General features: G+C 35.5%; 1 protein-coding gene and 2 pseudogenes across 2 annotated transcripts; 1 reads left to right on the top strand and 2 right to left on the bottom strand.

Moving 5' to 3' along the window:
• The window catches only part of LOC135195563 (angio-associated migratory cell protein-like), a 29,744-nt pseudogene extending 27,523 nt beyond the window's left edge, over positions 1 to 2,221 (bottom strand).
• Positions 2,222 to 3,478: 1,257 nt separating this feature from the next.
• On the bottom strand, positions 3,479 to 17,201 carry LOC135195561 (uncharacterized). Of its 2 annotated transcripts, none has more exons than XM_064221839.1 (14): positions 17,149 to 17,201; positions 16,003 to 16,082; positions 15,064 to 15,460; positions 14,497 to 14,601; positions 12,515 to 14,235; positions 11,372 to 11,532; positions 10,959 to 11,149; positions 10,425 to 10,511; positions 8,942 to 9,058; positions 7,742 to 7,959; positions 6,712 to 6,937; positions 5,555 to 5,778; positions 4,872 to 5,043; positions 3,479 to 4,669 (listed from the first exon to the last, which is right to left on the bottom strand). In XM_064221839.1, exons 3-14 carry the CDS (start codon positions 15,415 to 15,417, stop codon positions 4,646 to 4,648), a joined length of 3,600 nt encoding a protein of 1,199 aa, XP_064077909.1. In that variant the 5' UTR covers positions 15,418 to 15,460; positions 16,003 to 16,082; positions 17,149 to 17,201; the 3' UTR covers positions 3,479 to 4,645. The 2 variants fall into 2 exon arrangements, with proteins under 2 accessions (XP_064077909.1, XP_064077908.1); XM_064221838.1 differs by having other exon boundaries at positions 17,054 to 17,195.
• Positions 17,202 to 18,665: 1,464 nt separating this feature from the next.
• Positions 18,666 to 19,975, top strand: part of LOC135195255 (DNA mismatch repair protein Msh2-like) — a 54,492-nt pseudogene continuing 53,182 nt past the window's right edge.

Here is a 19,975-nt window from a genome sequence, read left to right as displayed (position 1 = left end):
ACATACAAGAATAAAATCCGAATAAGTATAATAAGCCCTGAACTAAGGTCTAAAGTCATAATTTGAAATTAGACTGAAATTTAAAGGTACAAAATGAAAAGTAGTACATGGATTAATGTAAGAAACAACCTTTGTGGGATTCACACTTTGCCCTTTAATGGTCAGTTATACTACCTCTATTAATGGTGAATGATTTAAGCGAAAATAAGTGTTAGGAGAATTACCCTCTAATATAATGATAATAATTGTATAAAACATAATAAGAAGCTGGAAAATATACATAGTTTGTGTATGGCAGGGAGTTAAATTGTCATAAGTCTAGACTACCAAATAATGGCATGACCTGTTTAGGCTAGTCCCTACTCAGCTAAGCTATACAGGATAGCTATTTTAGGCCCAATGGGAGTGAGGGGGAGACCTTCCATGCAAATTGAGAAACTGGAACCCTATAATAGGTTAGGGTGCATCCCTGTGTTTTACCTCATGACTAAGACTACAGTGTTCTAGGTCAGGTTATGCAAAGTTGTAAACAAAGTTAGGCTACATCAGCCCAATAAGGACCCAGCAACCCAGAGTAGTCAGGTTGTGATGCATCCACATAAATGTCCTTGTTACATTTTTTTGGTATTTCTGCAGAAAAGCTCTGCAGGGCGCCATGCGTAGTCCAGATCCTTGGATGATAAACGAAGACGGTAAATATTTCAAATGACCTCAATATTGTCTAATCCTGATAATATCTCACATACTCAATTATAGAGTAAAATAACAAATGGCCGGCCTCTACCATAGCGCAACCACCTTCCTGAAAATCGGAAATTAGGTACCTATGGCCTTATTTTGTGACTTGGGAGAAAAAACTTAATTCTAAAGAATAGTTCCGCACGGACTGCAAGGAACATAACAGTGGATACGACATCCACTATACTCTGTTTTTTTCCATCTGTCCACCAGCGTGTGGTGTTTGCATATGGTAACACTGCGTCCCGGGCTTTAGATAGTTATATTCAGCTTATATTCAACAATAATAATAACCTTATTTCGAATATTAACGGTGTAATTCGCATACTGTAAATTATTAAAACACTTTTCAGTTGCAAATGTACACCCAGATATCCTTTAATTTACCTAAAACTTACACATAGTAGCGTAACTATTTAAAGCTAGGGACGCAGTGTTACCATGCGAAAACACCACAGGTGGATGGACAGATGGAAAAAAACAGAGCATAGGGATTGGGGCGTCCAATGTATTTCGCCGTGTTTGGTAATGGCCCCTGGAGGTTAATTACAGTCGTCCGAATAAATATTACTTAAAATTCTTGTTCAGGAGGTAAAACTGCATGGAAAACTGCAACTGCCATAGTCTAGGCCGCCACGGAATAGTACTAGGTAGTAGGCTATACCTAGATCCACCAAACTTACTTAGAGAGGAAAGTAGCCTATAGGTAGTAGTAGAAGTCTCGAAGCATTGCTTTGACGAACACTGGCTCTTGACAAATGTCTAACCTGGGTTACAGGAAGTGTTAAAGTACTTTTTTGGGAGGGTGGTTGCGCTACGGTAGAGGCCAGGTGGCCAATCGGTATTTTACCCTATTCTGCATGGTTAGGCTGAGGGTTAATCTAGGCATGTCGTATCTCATGCATTTCCTACATTTCTGAATGCAATAAATATAAAGGGGTCCACGATAGGAACACCCATAGATAGGTAGGGCTGCTGGCTCCCGGAAGAAATTGCATCTCTCTCCTATCTAGGTAGCTAGGTCCCATATGAATAAAAATTAATTTGTCCCGAAAGATTAACCACATACCTGGATTTATAGCAATTAAAACTATAAATAAGAGAGACGGTGAAACTACGTACTAGTTCTACAATGACAGGTCTCGTCAGACTGATTAATGATCTGGCGTACCTTCATAGACCCAATTCTCAGTTCTAACAGTAAAACTACGCCATAACTTAGGCCTATTCTACGTCTACTAGCATAAATCTATCTATTTTCTACGCCATTTTCAAAAGTTCTGAAGTCACTAGTCAGAATTATTCCTTAAAATAATTAAATTTTGACGACGATTTTACCTTGATTTCTTGACGTTTCTTCTTCAGGTCTCAACGTGATAAGTAAGGTGTCTGTAGTAGTAATGGCGATATGATAATAAGGTTAGGCTCTGTAACGGCTCACCATTGTTCTGTATTTCCTCTTTTTCTAGAAGTTCCCAGCTTGTAATTTACTTCTCCGCCGTCCTCTCTCTCTCTCTTTTGTAGATTAAAGCAGTATCTTACTCTTGTTTACTTTATATGTCTATTTTGTTTTATTCTTTCACTGCAAAAAAACAAGCAATGTTGGACTACAAGACAATGAGCGAGCAATACTATGACATTATTTCATTGTTTTCCAGAAGTTTCCTGCTTATAATTCACCTCCACGGTTCTCTCTCTCTCTCTCTGTTGTAGATTAAAGCAGCATCTTACTCTTCCTTCCTTTTTATGTCTTTTTCCTTTTATTCTTTCACTGCAAACAGGAAAATCAAGCAATATTGTTGAACTAAAAGGAAGTGTGCTAGCAATACTATGACTATTTCATTGTAATACTATGACATTATTTCATTGTTTTCTAGAAGTTTCCTGCTTAAAATTCACCTCTCCACGGTTCTCCCCACCCCCCACCTCTCTCTCTCTCTTTGTAGATTAAAGCAGTATCTTACTCTTGCTTCCTATGTATGTCTATTTTATTTTATTCTTTCACGGCAAACAGGAAAAAAACAATGAATATTGTTGGACTGAAAGACAATGGGCGAGCAATACTATGATGACATTATTTCTTTGTTTTCTAGAAGTTTCCTGCTTATAATTCACCTCCACGGTTCTCTCTCTCTCTTTTTTTGTAGATTAAAGCAGCATCTTACTCTTGCTTCCTTTTTATGTCTATTTCCTTTTATTCTTTCACTGCAAACAGGAAAACCAAGCAATATTGTTGAACTAAAAGGCAGTGTGCGAGCAATATTATGACAGTATTTCATTGTTTTCTAGAAGTTTCCTGCTTATAATTCACCTCCACGGTTCTCTCTCTCTCTCTTTTGTAGATTAAAGCAGCATCTTACTCTTGCTTCCTTTTTATGTCTATTTTCTTTTATTCTTTCAATGCAAACTAAGAAACAAAAGCAATATTGTTGGATTAAAAGGCAGTGGGAGAGCATGACTATGACATTTTAGACCTACCAGCACCTCTACAGAAGCATCCGAAAACGCCAATGTAATTTTTTTTCCTAGGAAAGATTAAACAGGTGAGTAATTTTGGCTATTACTTTCCACATTCTACTATACAGAAGATAAATTTTGGCAGTTAATTTTCACATTCGGTGCCTCAAAATTTCAACTTTATTTAGTGGTTCGGTGATACACCTTTTATTCTTTCTCTCGTTCCATGCCTTGTTTTGTTTCCAGTGACTTCAGCGCTAGATGAGGCAACAGACGACAAACATTGCAGTAATAATAACTTTTATTGCCACAGGCCATACTGTGCTTATTATCAGCTGATTTGTCTCAACCTATAAGTAGTGGGAAATCTTATGTAAATCTTCATTATATAATGTTTACAAATACAGCTTGGAGCTTTTTAGAACATTTGCTTGTTACCCATTAACTATTTTTATATGAACATATGAATGTCTACAGTAAGAAATCTCATCTACCTCTGCTTGTGATATTGTTCATGCATATATGCATAAATGCGTAATGCAATATTTACGAAGACCGCTATCTAATCTCTCTCCCTCTTTAATCCATTGAGCAGTATATTCAGTTACTAACTTCCAAATCTGATCATATTTAAGGTTTTCATTTGTTCCACTTACTACTCCTAGATGGATGGCTTCCACACAACCTACAAGACAAATCTTCCTATTCTGTAAATTAGTAATCATAGGATTTAATTTGGACCGGAATACAGAATTTTAGCAAAAGGCCAAAGAACTGGGACCTATGAGGCCACTCACGAATGCATAGTTCAGTGAAAGTTTTCAAAGCTGTGGAATTTTGTTATTGTAGTAGTTATCTTTTCAGGCTTGTAACTTGAAGGTTGGTCTATATTTGAATTTGTTAAACCTTAACCTTTGTCTTTCATCTCATTTTCCTAGTTTAGTTGCAGGCGTTGAAGATGGGAACTAAATTCTGGTATCCGGTTTTCTTCCTTATTGGTTGATTACGAAATTCAGGTCTTTATTACATTCTGCTGTGTAGCCTACCCAGCGTTTCAGAGCTATTCCTGATAGCCTTTATTTGCTTTGATATTCCCCTTGCTAATTTTGTGAGTTTAATAATCACCAAGTGCTTTGTTTTTTCCATTGAAAGCTCATTTCCTGATCAAGCACTCTAATGGCTTCAACAGCTATCTTTCTGTGTGCTTAAATTTACCATTTTAACATACGTATAACAGATACCCTATTTTACAGTAGTGAGATTCTTTTCCCATACTATCAGTCAAAGTGTAGTTTGGCAATGCATTATCAAACGGGCATTGTGTCCAGAATGGATTAAGTATTAAAAAGAGAGAAGAAAATTAATAGAAAATGTATAAAAAATTCCTTTTTATTAAACTCATCTAATCAATTTTGGACCCAATTGTAAACCTGCCACAACAGCACAGAATTTAGTCTCCTGGTGGCTGGAACATCTGAAAACAAAATTGTTTTTTGCATTAAAAAAAATTAAAGAATAAAACTCTTATCTGAAGAAAATATTTGGGACTGCACTATAAATTTCTGTTCCAAGTACATCTATAAAATGATTCTAATACTCTTTCACCTTACACTTCAAAAGTCTCACCAGAGTCAGTCATAAAAAATAAATCAACATTATTGATTTTAAGAACTTACATGTTGGAGTTCACACAGTTCAATATCCTGTGTGTGAAGACGAGCTCTGAGGTATACGATTTCCTCCTCTTTTTGAGCCAAGATGGATTTCATTTCAAGATAACGACTTCTTGCTTCTCGTTCGCTTGTTTCCAGTTCATTCAGCTCAAGCTCGTATCTCTCTCTCATGTTTCTACAAGAATACAGAAAGTAACTTCAGTTAATTGTTAAGCAGAGCAATAAAATGCAAATCTAATCTATTTAGTATTGAGATCTACATTATCATTAGATAGATTCAAAACACCACTCAATTATAATTCTCAATTGTCGTATTCCTAGCGAATGAGATCCATGCCCTACGTAGTTAACAGTAGAAAGCATCTAATGTTTACAGTTCCTTGAATCATAATCTTGATAAATCTATTATCACAAATAAAAAACCCACTGTTTACATAATTTGATGGCTACTATAAGCAAAGTATTTGTGGAAGAACAGACTAATATCAGATAGCCAATAAACTTAAATCCTGACTTTGTCTTCATTGTATTATCCATAAAGTCATAAAAATGTTTCCCATAATTATTAAATACTAAAATTGCCACAAAAACTAACACATCTATGCATCTAACTATAATGTCGACTTCTAAGGAACATGTCAAATGTAATTTATTAATAACAACTTTAACAGAAAAGGACAACTGACTTTATCTTGGATTCGTAATTCTTGTGCTCCTCTTCCTCTCTGGTATTAGTCTCTTGCTTGATCTCTTTTATGACTCGCTCAATCTCTTTATCTCGCTGCCTCTTCAATCTTTCTCTCAGCTCTTTTTCGGACTGAACACGTGCTTCGTTGTGCTCCTTCATGAAAACGGCTCGCCATTCGCTGCGACTATGTTCATCTTCCCGACGTATGGAAATGAGTTCCTCCTGAGTAAAAGACCTTCCATTGTTAGTTGCTTTAATTCAAGTAAAATTTGGCAACTGACAATCATCGAGACAAAGGTCTACTTCAGTTTCATTTGTTCTATTGTATAGCCATAAGTTCTAAATAAGTTTCCCTCCACCAAAATGCAAGTCTGTCTCTCCCACTAACCTTAGAAGCCACATTCTGTTCACAAATTTTTTCCTTTTCTGCAGGCATATAGATTAATAAGGGCATTTAGTTCTTTAGCTCAATGAAGCTTACAACAAAATTAAGAAATGCATCTGAACATTTTATAAAATCCTCTCAACATTAAGGGTAAATGGAACCAATCCTAAAGAGAAAATCTTAGGTCTTTTACATTGAAACTACATACATCTACGGGTCCAATTACTAAATGTACATATACTACAGTATAACAAATGTCATTAAATTCATATCACTACAGACAACAATGTGGCTAAATACATTATCTATTATGCCATTTCTTTCAGGATCTTAAACAAAAATAATATTCTCAGCTATGGTTCAAACTCAAGTTGAGAATAATTTTTGATAACGATGCAAAGCAAATGCCTGGGTTGCAACCTCGAAAAACTATATTCCTCATGGAATGGAATGGAATGGAATACAGAGTTTAGGCCAAAGGCCAAGCACTGAGACCTATGAGGTTATTCAGTGCTGAAAAGGAAATTGACGGTAGGTAGGATTGAAAGATGTAACAGAGGAAAAACCTCAAAGCAGTTGCACTTTGAAATAATTGTTAGGAGAATGTGGATAGCAAGATGGAAGCAAGATAGTATAAATGGAGGTACAGTAAAAGGAATGAAAGGGGTTGCAGCCAGGGGGTGAAGGGATGCTGCAAAGAACCTTTAGTAATGCCTACAGTGCACCCTGTGAGGTGCACTGACAGCAGTAGCCCCCTAAGGGGTACTTACCTCATGTTTGCGAGTTTGGAGTCTAAGCTTTTCTTGTAACTGTTCAAGTATTTGGTCCTTTTCTTTAGTGACCTCTTTGATAGCTACACTGTGATCACCACGCAACTTCTCTTCATTGTGGTGTCGTTCTTCAATCAGAGCCTTTATATCTTGTTCATGCTGCTTACGAAGAACCTCCATCCTACTCAGGCAATGCTGTTCGCACTGTCGAATTTCTAATTCTAATCTGAAAAGAAGGTATGACACACTTCAAAATCCCTTTACTGTACCTTTGGTATTTTGTCCAAAATGACTTGGTGTTAGCTAAGAATGGGGCTATCTATAAACAAACACAATCAAGAGTAATCCTCTCCAGTGAGTACATATTTCATTACAGGCAGTCCCCGGGTTATGACGGGTTCGGCTATGACGTTCCGAGGTTAAGGTGCTTTTCAATTATATTCATCAGAAATTATTTCCAGGGTTACGCGATGCATGTACCAGGGTTATGTCGCCTACAACGCTGATCTGGCAGAAGAAATGACATCAAAAATACAAAATAATCAATATTTGAAGTTTTTTTCTATGAAAAATGCAATAAGAATGTAGTTTACATAGTTTTGAATGCACCAAAAGCATTAAAAGTAAGGTTTTCTTAGGATTTTTGACGATGTTCCGGCATACAACGATTTTTGGCTTACAACGCGTCTCAAGAATGGAACCCCCGTAGTAACCCGGGAACTGCCTGTATTGTATGATATATTGCATGCCATATGTCCACAATATTAATGTATGTCAACATATTTTGCAGTTCAGGGCAACAAATATGATCCTGAAAAATTTTCCTGATTCCTAATACCAATGAAAACATACCATATTATTCCTCAAGATAAAATTAAGTCTATGCACATAAAAAACAGCTAGAGTATGTTATAATTCACAAAACAAATTATGAGTTGTGGATAGTTAACCAAGTGCTAATTCTTACATAGACATTAAGTTTATCTTGATTACTTTAACAGCCTAGAAACAAAAGCCTGAACTTAAATACCTTTGTTGCTCTCGCTCTCTTTCCCTTTTACAAAACTCTTCTTTTTCTTCTTCAAACTTCCTCTTCAATTCATCTTCTTGGCTGCGCATCTGGTTCATGAATTTCTCCTCAGCTTCTTTCATAAGGTCCCAGTGCTGAGCTTTGAGTTGGCTGACTTCATCGCGATGCTTGGCATTCAGGTCTTTCATTTTACTTTCTAAACCTCGGTAAGTCGATTCCTAAATAAAATGCAATAAAAAAGGAATGTATTGGGCAAAAAAATGGTCATGTATATTAGCTAAAATGATTTTGAATAACCACATGGGATATAATAACAAAACCACCTATCTGGATAGAAATGATCTGTCCATATACAGTTGTCAAAACAATTTACCAGAATACAGTACAGTGCACAGACAATTAAAAATGAATGCTAATACTAACATAAGGGAAACTTGTGACCTAATCACAAATTGAAATTAAGATTAAATATATAATAAGGAAGAATAAAATCAATGCAAATGCAGCAGTGACTATGTTCCCACTGCCTACAACACAAATTTTAAAAGACCTTACTGCCTACAGGAGACATAGGTATTTCTTTCACCATTAAGTCTACAAGACAATCTTTGACAGTTCCTACCATTGTAACATCTTTAGATAAAAAAAATAAGAAATGATGAGATAGACTAATAACTGTAAACAGTAAGAGATAATTCTATTACAAAGACAGGAAAAAAATACACTGTATCAACAAAAAGTCAAAGACAAATTATTAACAAGGAGCTGCTTTACAAGTCGGCACACTAGAAAGGTTTCTTAGAGGCATATAGACCTACATCCTCAGTTCACTGGATGAACATCTAACAGTAAAGCATCCCTAAACCTGGATTAAACAGATTGAACTCTGCTTTTAAAGGGATGGTGGTTTTAGCTTAGACTAAAATTACATACTAACTACCAGCACTTGTCCATCAGTGACCCTTCTGATAATGTATTCTTTATTTTCTAGCTTCTACTTTCATTATGGAAACACAGCAATGTACAAACTACAGTATTTCAGTTAAGGTAAAATAATGCTTGAGAATAACTTTCAGTGACAATCAGTAACTTCTGAATTCGGACAACATTTCTACTCATATGTGCCCACCATCAAAATAATCAATGTTTGTGGAAAAGAAATACAAGAAACAGATAGAAGATATAAGCAATGGATCTCACCTTGATAGATTTTGTCTTCTGCTGAACCCACTTCTCTCTTTTATCTTGTTCTGCCGTCATAATTCTTTCTCTTAAACTCTTCAACTCTTGACTCTGCCTCTCTTCTGTTAGTTTCAACTGAAAATGTAATTCACCTAAATTATGTGGTATGCATCCGCCACAAATTCCAGGGGTCGACTGCTAAAAGTATAACTGCATTACAGTAAACCTTCAAAGCTTTAGACCAGTGGTTCCCAAACTAGGGGGCTTGTCCCCCTAGGGGGCGTGAGGAGGATACAAAGGGGGCGTGAAGTCATCTGCTCAAAAAATATTTGTTTAATTAGAATAATAAAATCATTCAAAGAACAAATATCTGCCATTACATACATGCAAAGTATAATTATAGCAGTCACTCCAACCCGTTTTCTATGAAGCTAGTTCTCCTTACACGTTCAAACTTTATTTTCGCTCCCTTTGAACCAAATGTTTCGTTTTTAGTTACTTAGAAAAATGTCTCTGGAATGTGCTATTATTTGTTTGAGTGTCTTTCATTATTAAAATGTAATACAAACAGAACTCTCTTTTCCTTAACAATGCTAAGAAATAAATGCAAGAATTATTACACATGAACAAAAGAGGGAGTGGGGTCGTGCGGGTCTACTGGAAGCAAAAAGGGGGCGTCAAGTAAGATAGTTTGGGAACTACTGCTTTAGACTAATAGGGAGGGGGTAAGGGAAGTGCCCAGATCTTTGCTAAATCTTATAATAGGCAACCAATTATGATCAAAAGACAAAACATTATATGTAACTTACAACATGAAGTCAATAATGTAATCTTTGGACATTAATTTTTCATCTCCCAGTGAAGTTATTAAGGTAACTAATACGTACCTGTATAAAACTACATACAATTAAATTTTCATTTAAATGTAATTGCACAAATTTACTTTATATTGGTCAGGTAAGTCTAAACATGGAGTCATACTTGTCTACCATCTGCATTATCCAGTATACACAGAAATAATAAGAATATTGATACACATTGCATTTTTGATGGCAGGTTAACTATTACTCTTAATAAACTCAATGGAAATAAAGGCAGAATCTTTCAGATATTTTGTCATAAGAATTTAACACTAAACATACGAATATTATACTATACTACTACTTAACACACGGCAATATGACAAAGAACCCACCACGCACAGATCTTGCAATATGCATCAAATATAAATATATAAATTCAGCACTCAGTCATGATTTCCCTCATTAATTTTATCGTGAACAGTTCACCCAAATGTAGAAACAACCTGAGAGGACGAGCTAGGAGAAATAAATGTCATCCCCAGAAAATTCACTTTATCGATACCAAGATGTTAAAGTTCAAAAGCATAATTTCCAACAAGGTAAAGGAGGTTTGTTTGTCACAACTTTTGTTTTATAACCTATAAAAAACTCAACTATGCATAAAGTAAGTATTGCATACTCGGTATCTTCATATTTACCTTATCAGTATGTTTCTTTTCTGCTATTCTAAAGCTCTTTTGCATTTCTTCACACTGTTCAGTCAACATCCTCTTGTCATCCAAAAGCTGAAATAATGGGTAAACCATTATATAATACATAAAATGCCAATACTAAAGGTACACTATTTAAAATCAAAACAAATCTCAACTGTATGAAAATTAATAATAGACATTAGAATAAATATGGTGTAATACAACTAGTCTTCTATACTGTAGTTCTATAGTCCTAGAATGATATTAACAATATCTTTATTAGCATGATAGTAAGTATGACTAAAACTATGCTCTTCATCACAGGGCCTATAAATTACAGAACATACTTTGAAAATTCTGTAGAACACTTCCAGCTAACATAGAATATCTTCTGATGCATTAGCAACTTAACCACATACTGAGAATAAGGGGCACATAAATGAAAATGTGTTATACTTCACGGCCCATTATTAAATATATCAAATATATTAAATATATCACTGATGCTCACGATAAAATACAGTACTCAACGGCCCTTACCTTCCGAATTAAGTCTAAATTTTTCTGTATACGTGATTCAGACTCTTCTTGTTTCATACGGGCCTTTTCCTCACACTTGAAATGCAAGTCAGGTGCCTTCTTGGGATCATCCTTTTTGCCTTCTTTGATACAAATATCTTCCAGCAATTTCTCTGCTTGTGCAACTTGTTGTAACAGATCATCCCTATAATCTGCAATACAATAGATTTTATGAAATTCTACCACAGAACTAGAAAGCCTAATCAATCTACCTAACTGTCACAAGACATCTAAACAGAAGCTACTTCTAATGAAAATGTACAATGAAAGATTTCTGTATTGCTTACTTTTGCCGCACAGGATTTAACCAATGCATGTACTATTTTTATTATTCATATTAGATACCACTTTCAGGAAGGTTTCAATTCACTTACCAGTAAATTCTCCCTGGTGCCACCTTTCAGCTAGGTCTTGAGTGAAAAGAAACACCTTCTCTACCAACACTTGTATAACTGGGAGAGTAGCTCCAACACATTCATCATTTGCACTGTCATCTGAAGATGACACTGACTTGTTGGAGATCTTGTTACTGGTTCTTAAAGGAAAATAAAGATATAATTTCTAATTAAAAATAAGAACTACATTAAACTGACATTTTCATTTACTATCTCATTCTAAAAGGACATCTGAAATATTCAAAACAGCATTAGTATCTTATATAAAACAAACTAGAACTTTCAATTATAAAACAATATTGGCAATTTGTATGGTTGAAAATGGGACTGGTAAAACAGGAATTACCAGTCATTAGCTAAGTATTCTAATTAAATGCTCAGCAGTTCAGTTAATTACTGAAGTCAGTACATAAGAAAGATGACCTTCCACATGGCAGGGTCCCAATCAGTTTAGGTAATCAGTACGTCAGATTGAAAGACTCACTTGAACTACATCTACCAATCATTAAGACAAACAAAGTACGTACAAGATTTGTAAGGCCACTTGATATCATAATGATGCGTAGGTGCTCAGAACCCTTGTGATTTTAAGGCAAACTACACTGAATCTTACATGTTCTTTGTAAGGCTTGTACATTCACACCAATTGAAAACTCAGTAGTATGCTGTTAGGGATGCTACTGTTTGACACAATACATGTACGTAATCTACAGTGAGAAGAGTTAAACTCATAGCATTCTGTGTTGGGTCCTACAATGTTCGGACATATTTCCTATCCTAAACCCACTATGGAAAAAACCATGATGAACCTTTTGTTGCTATACGTAATAACCTCAGTCAATCTTCCACTACTGCTATCTCTGCTGCGTAACATGGAAAAAGTTGTAAACTATACATTGCTGAAGGGAAATGGTATATGAATTTTGGATTTTTGAATTGTACTTTACACAATACCAGGCTAAATCTAGTTAAATATCAGGATGGGGAAGTTTGGACTAATGAGCAAACAAATTTCCACACAGTTTCTCATAGCCTGGTCTGTCAGTAATGGATTATTTCCTGATTCGGCCACTGGCCAGTTAGACTTATATAACTTTAAACACATGCTATTAAAATTCTTACCTTTCAACAAAGCTTGTGGTGACATTTACTTCCTGAACTGTTTCAAGATTAGAATCATTTGTGTTGCCATTAGTATTAATTCCCATATCTTGAAAAGTTGGAGATGGTGGCCCTTGAAAGTTAAGATCACTACGAGTTATTGAGCTTGCTTCTCTGCTTTCCTTCGTTTTGTTTTCTTCATCTTCAATCATTTTCAAGGCATCTATCAAATCCCTAGATGGTTGAGATTTTGCACTCAGCTTTTCAACTGGGTAGAGACTTCTTATTGCAAATCCTGCAGCCAAACCCACTCGATAAGAAGGAAGATTTGTTGTGCACGAAAAATCTATTCCACTGTAGGGTGCTTTTTGTGTCAAATTATCAGTGGCAATCAAATCTCTATTCGCTGATTCGGTTACCTGTTTACTGCCTAAAGGCGATGATGACTTCTCACCTTTATTTTCTGAAGCAGGAGAGCTTTCACCACTATCTTTATTGTGTTCTGATTTAAAGTTCACAAACATATCAGGTGAATCTAATAAATCCTCAATATCCCTCGGAGAAGATCTACTACTTTGGCTTGACTCTTCAATGATGTCCTCAAGAACGCATTCAGGCACATCTGATTTAGGAGAGACATTCCCCTCTCCTATCAGGTTCTCACCTGCAACACACTCTTCATCCTCAACAGAAGCAGGTGAATAAGCATCTTCATCATCACATCCCACCTCTGGGGAACAAATGCTGCTCTCCAATTTCTCTCCAACATCCCCCACTGTAACTTCTGTGTCCCTTATGGAAAATGAACTATTTACAGCCTCATTACAGCCAGTTTGAACACCACTATCATGAACCAGAACAGCTTTAGCATGGTCATACTTTACGACGTTACCACCTTTAGCGTGGTCGTACTTTACGACGTTAATTTCATTAACAGAATTGTCTTCTCGACTTGATAACCTCAAAAGCAATTCATGATTCTGTTTAAGAAGCTGTTTCCATTCTGAGTCCCAGTGGTTTCCATGTGATTCCTCTTTCGTGTCCTTTGTTTGTTCCTGAGGTGAATGGTAACTGGTGGCCATTAACTGTATTTTTCTACCAAGACTTATTACAGTGCATTCGGAGCCATCATTAGAAGTGGTATCCACATCTCTTCTGACTAAATGGCTCGCAACATTGCCCTGGTGCTGATGATGATATGAACTATCAGTGTAAATGTTAAAACTTTGATCACCAGACTTTTTTGTTACGTGCGGTCGAATGTTAAAGGAATTTTCACTTAATGGCTCTGGGAAATTATCGATAGTCTTAGTTCTTTTCTCTGTAAAATATGTACTGGTATATTTTTGCTGGTCACTAGAATCACCTTCTGAATTCCCCAGATCTCCTTGTGCCTTAACTTCTGATGATGTTATTGGATGCATCATTGTACTTATTTCATGATTCATCCTCCCACTTGACTTTTGTACATTGTATGATACTTTATTAGGGAATATGCTACCACATTTTTCATCCACAAAACAGCCAGTTTTATCATGTTTTGTGTAAGTAGAACCCAGATCACTAGAAAAGTTCTCATTGCATCTATTATCTAAAGATGAGGAACTTTCATAGTCTAGATGCTGATGGAAACCTGAGGTAACTGTGTAAGTCTTTCCAAAGTCCAGCATGCTTGAGCGATCTGAATCACTTCCAACATCAATTTTTCCCACAGCTTTCAGTGCATTGCAGTCTGAAAAGAACTATGAAGAAAGAAAGAAAAAATTACCTTTTCCTCAATTTCCTTGAAATTTTAGGCACAATGTTCACAGCCAGATGTAATTGTAACTAGCAGAAAACAATAAACACACTAAACCAGTTAAAACATAGGTATATATTAAGCTTGATCTTAGATATCTTATGATAACATAATCAAAGGAATAAAAAATAAAAAGTTAGAGGAGAATAGCATCGTACTGTGCTCACAAAATACAGAAAATATTTCCAATGAACATCTTAATTACCTTCTTTTGCTGTCTTGAAGTACAGTACCCATGATTGGCTACTATCCGTAGGGAACCTCTACTTACTGGATGATGGCGTCTTGGAGCATATGCAACAGATCGTATCTGGAAAATGATTCCAAGAATTAAGATCAATTTTTACAAATATTTAATTAAAAGTTAATCAGAAAATGTCAATTGAGTAACCTACAGCTTAACAATGTAAAACAACAGTCGTATAAAAAGGCACAAAGTGATATTTTCATCATTAAGCTGAAATAATCCAACTCTGTCAGCCACTAAACTATTCTGACAAGGGAATTTAGAATGCTATGTTTAGAAACAAAATGCACTGAATTTTCTTTACAGGGTTAGATGTCAAACAGGACCTCTCTACCCCTTATATCTTACGAATTCCCTGCCTGGATTAAGATCTCATTCACTACATCTACCAACTACCACCTGGTTAGCTTTAAAATAAACTTCTTTGAGATTAGCTTCATCCAGGTAACAAACAAAATGGTACAGTATTACCAAATATTTCTTTGATACTTAAAGTGTAACAGGATGATTTACAAACAAACTTACTGATTTTCCCTCTACTTTCAAGTTCAAATGAGAGACATCATGAGTCTTTAAATGAAATCCACCTCCTCCTCCTACCACTCCTCTTTTAAATGAACACAAATCCGAACTTCCTCCCCCTCCTTGTGTAGGGGCTGAAGATGGCCGTCTCCTTGGTACTACAGGAGGCGCTGAAGAAGGACGACCTGTGTACAATTTTGGGCGATGGGAATGATCACTGGAGGCCGGTCGAGCTGAGTTGGCTCTTCGCGGAAAGCCTGCATTAGCTGATCCTATCCTGGACGAGGAGGAGGATGAACAACCTCCAGCACGGGCAGATCCAATACGATGGCGGACATTTGGCTTTTCATTCAGCATTATGGCAAGAAACACGCTAACATATTACTATACAAGGAAAGATCTGCAATGAAATTGAATAAAAAATGAGACATGTAACAAAATAAATTATACAGCAGTTCTATGGGTGATGAGTAAAAACATATGCCAATCATAATCCTGTACACTATTGTCAAATTACTTGTTAAATGGTTTATAGCCTAGCAGATAATTCTCAGCTTTGAATGGAATACTATCAAGACAAAACTAAAACTATGAGGCACTCAGTCTGATGTCAAATCATGCATTTGGATTAAAAATAATGAATTATATATACTACTTTCTTTTACAGCATAAACTATCATAAGAAGGGGATATTAGATATCATGTAATATATGTCTTTCTTTTTACCTTATTGTTAATAGCTGCAAAACACTAATGGAATGCTTATTTTATCTCACACTAGAATGACAATATGAAATTCGTTGTCAGTTTCCTCAAACAACACAACTCATTTCAATTACACCTCATCTAAGCTTTCAAAGTTTTTAAATCATCAAAAATCATAAGAAAGCATTTCAAAAGTTTAATAAATGAGAAGGAACATAATCAATAAATTATACTTACTCTATGGTCTCTTCACTTCATTGTATGTACCAGTTTTTTGGGTGCTTGATAAAGGTTTACATTGGTGAAACAGCTGATCTCTGCAAAACGCAGGCATACTAATCAATTAACTCATGAAATACTTTAAAAATAATTAATCATTAGATAATCAGTTAGTCATTAAATATCAAGGGGAGGTAATATCTTTCAAGAATCTTTACTCCGGATGAGAATAATTAGGAACCCATGGTGGGACGTTTATCAGAATCATAATACAAGATCCAGAGATAAGTATTTCCTGTGTTACTGTCAGATTGTATTAAAAATAAGACTATACACCTACAGTATGTCCTAGCCTAATTACACATTCTTTACCTATCCTAACTTAGCATAGTTAAGCTTTAACTGCATAGCCTATGGAGGCTACTTTTTTTGCATACATCCACAGAAGATGAATTTCATCAACGAAGATTAGACTCTTCAAGTTTTTGCCTCCTAAACTTCATGCGAACAAATTAAAAACTCAAATTCGACATAATTACGGGTTATTGATATTTACATTGGTAGTTTATGAATAAAAATGTATACTAAGATATGAAGAGCCTCTATTTGGCTCAAAGGCCTGGATAAACTAATCCCTTATAATAATAATAATAATAATAATAATAATAATACCTAATCATAATAGGTAATAAGAGACAGCTAGGACCTAGTAAGTACTCTAGTATGGCTTCCGAGTTACTATACATCTGGAGAGGAAATTAGGCTAGTAGTAGGTACCTAGTAAAACTAGTAGCTAGGTAGTAGTAGTAGGGTAGTAGGTACTTGATAGAATTGCTAACATGCTTTAAGTTATTTTATTAGGTTCAGAATATGTGGCAGTCTCTGGTTAAAACGTAAACATGAATATATAGCTATGAATACTAGTATGTTGAATGTTTATTGATAAAGGCAGGTCGTAGAAATTTGGAATAGCTAGGTAGGTAGTAGCTACGAGCGACATTTTCTTACTCAGTCTTCTGATTTTCCAGAGAAATGCAAATATAAATAAATCCCACACGCAAGTACTCACATGTTTACCACAATTTTGAACTTCCATATCCAAGGAAAATGTTTTATCAGGCGTGTAACTATTAAATAAAGATTTGTTTGCCGAAAATGACTTACGCTCTTCATAAAAATTTGAGCAGCCCCTTCATCTGTTTTGTTTACAAAAGTTCAATCTTCTATACGAATCGATGGAATCATGGCTTAGGCTGTATGTTCCACCATTCACAAAATTACTACCACAGTCACTTTGATAACACGAACAAGATTAATGTTTTATAAAGTATTAGATATAACTATGGATTATTATTAGTACTTCTAAGCTTAAGTACGAAATAAGATTATGAATAATAACTTTATTAACTCATTCGAACACATTTCCGACGTTGCTAAGTAACGACGTCTTCTTCCTTTAGTGTTTAGGACTCGAAGGCAGATGGATGACCCAAACTTGCATGTTATACCATTAAAAAAATAAAGCTATCGAGAAAAAAAATACAATTACAGAACTATATCTAGTACTAATAACAGTAGATATTCAAGGATAAAAATCAAACAGAAAGAAAAACATTAGTCATACCCCAAATCCAGTCAGGCAGATACACTTTGCCAAAAAGCTTTCTTCCAATTCATGGGGTATGTGTACACTAATTGTCACAGCGTTGTATCATGTTACACCATGTTACACCCAATATTATACCTAAAGTGCTCAGCCTTATATATTTCTACTGTTTCACCGGTTTCAAGAGCCTTCTAGACAATGCAAGCCCATTCTATCCACCAAACGCATAAGCACTCTTAGGTCTTTCCAGCCCTTCCCTTCTTTCTGTTAACGTATGTTTTACTGTTTCATAACATCCAACTTCTTGTTAAAAAAAAATCACACATGTTACATTTCTTATCGTCTATCAAGAGTAAAGAACGTGAGACTGCGAAATACATAACTGTATCCACTTGGTGATTATTAAGGCATACACAGGTGCAAGGGCAAATCATTTTTATTTCCTATATCCCTAAAGAAATTCAAATGTATGATTGTGTTTTTTACTCATCAGTAACGCGTTTATTTTTGCTATATGGCATTATTGCTTATGGTTACCATGGGATTAATACCTCATGGAATGTAGTGGCCATATTGTTCACAATTATGATGGAAAAAACTTTATTCGTTTAATCATTTCAAAATGTCATGCCAGATAGTCCCTTGTCTTCTGCTTCTTCTATTTGTATATGGAGCAGCTGTGTCCTGTCTGCCTTCGCCGCCTCCATTTGTCTATTTTATTCTATATATATTATACGGAGAAAGGCCTTAGAAAATATCATGTAAGCATGGCGCCCGCAGCTTACTTTCCAAGAGGGGCGGGGAGTGGGGACGCAAACCTAAATACATACTACCAATAGTTTAAGGGAAGCAAGAAGCGATAAAGGAAAAATACAGAAAGTTACGTTACCATATATTAATATATATATATATATATATATATATATATATATATACAAGCAGTTGAATTGCAATACCATTAAGTGAAGCAAGATATGACAAAGAAAATACAGAAAATTACATTTTACACCCACCCACACATATATATATATAAATCTAACTTTTTCAGGATTTCAGGGGGCGGGGGCAAGTGCCCCCTCTTACCCCCTACGTGTGGGGCCCCATGCATGAAAGATTATAAGATATTAGAGATATTTTACACAAAAATATATTGAGTTCGCGATCTAGTAATAGTAACTTCACCGACACCGCGTCAGATCTGTGGCTGTTGAGCGGGAACGTCTTCGTCAGGGGAAGATCGAAGCCCGACATTTTTCATTTCACATTTACCACAACATTCATTATTGTAATGGCGAATTTGCAGCCGAAGGAGTTCGCCGTGGGTGAGTTAATGGTGACTTTGGAGAAAATTAGCGGTGACTTTAGAAGTAGTCGTTGTAAAATGTGTGGCAACAAGCCACTAGGTCTAGGTACCTTCCATGCCATGTAACCATAGGCCTAGATGTTCCTCCTTTGCTGAGTCGTAGGCCTATTAAGTCAAATTGTCACTATCAAATTCATGTTTAAATTTGCTAGATTATGTAATTTAGTATTAGTTTCAGCTTGAGATGGCACACTGAAAGCGAGCGGGAAAGTATTAAGGTACCAATGAATTGGATCTAGGTAACCCCCGATAGGCCTACTTAGGCCTAGCTAGTATTACAAATGCCGAGACCAGCATTTGACCAAAATATTTCCATAGGCCTAGGGTATGTCCTGGTAGATAACATGATGAATTTGCAAAATTTCCATCTTTGGGTAGAGGAGACTAATTTTAAGTAGGCCTAATTAGCTAGTTGTTGTCATTCCTTAGGCTTAGGTTGGTCAGGCGAATATGGTATATATATTTCCAATTTGTTAATTGTAATGCAAGCTTAGCCAAAGTATCCTAATATAGGTATAGGCTGATTCTAAAGTAATGATAGGCCTATTTAGGCTGTAGTCTTTTCTTAAAGAAGCAAACTACTTAGGCCTATAAATGAAGTCTTAGTTATTTGGAAACTACATTATAGTAAAGTAATTTATTCATTTATGATTTATGTAGTACCTAATTAATAAAAATATGATATGGTAGACTACCTATAAAAAATTATTTATATTTTAGGCCTGTATGGTTAATTTGAGAGCCTATTCATAAAATTAGGCCTAGCCAATATTGTTAATTCAAGAGAATGTGTGAGCAGCAAACGAGCCTATTAACAAAAGTTATGTCAATGAAATTATTGGAAATCTGTAAATTTATTGAAGGTATTTGCGCGAAATAGTTCAATTAATATAAGTTACTCGGTGCAAGGTGGGAAAAATAAATATTTATGCTTTGCAATGATATTTTTTTAAAATTTGAGTTTTAGTAAATTTGCCTAAAGAAAGCCAGTAGTATAGCTTTGAAATTTTTTTTATAGGATA

Source organism: Macrobrachium nipponense, chromosome 16 (genome assembly GCF_015104395.2).
Source record: "Macrobrachium nipponense isolate FS-2020 chromosome 16, ASM1510439v2, whole genome shotgun sequence".
Classification (NCBI taxonomy): Eukaryota; Metazoa; Arthropoda; class Malacostraca; order Decapoda; family Palaemonidae; genus Macrobrachium; species Macrobrachium nipponense.
The sequence above is the reverse complement of the archived record's forward strand: the minus strand, read 5'-3'. Positions and strand labels throughout refer to the sequence as shown.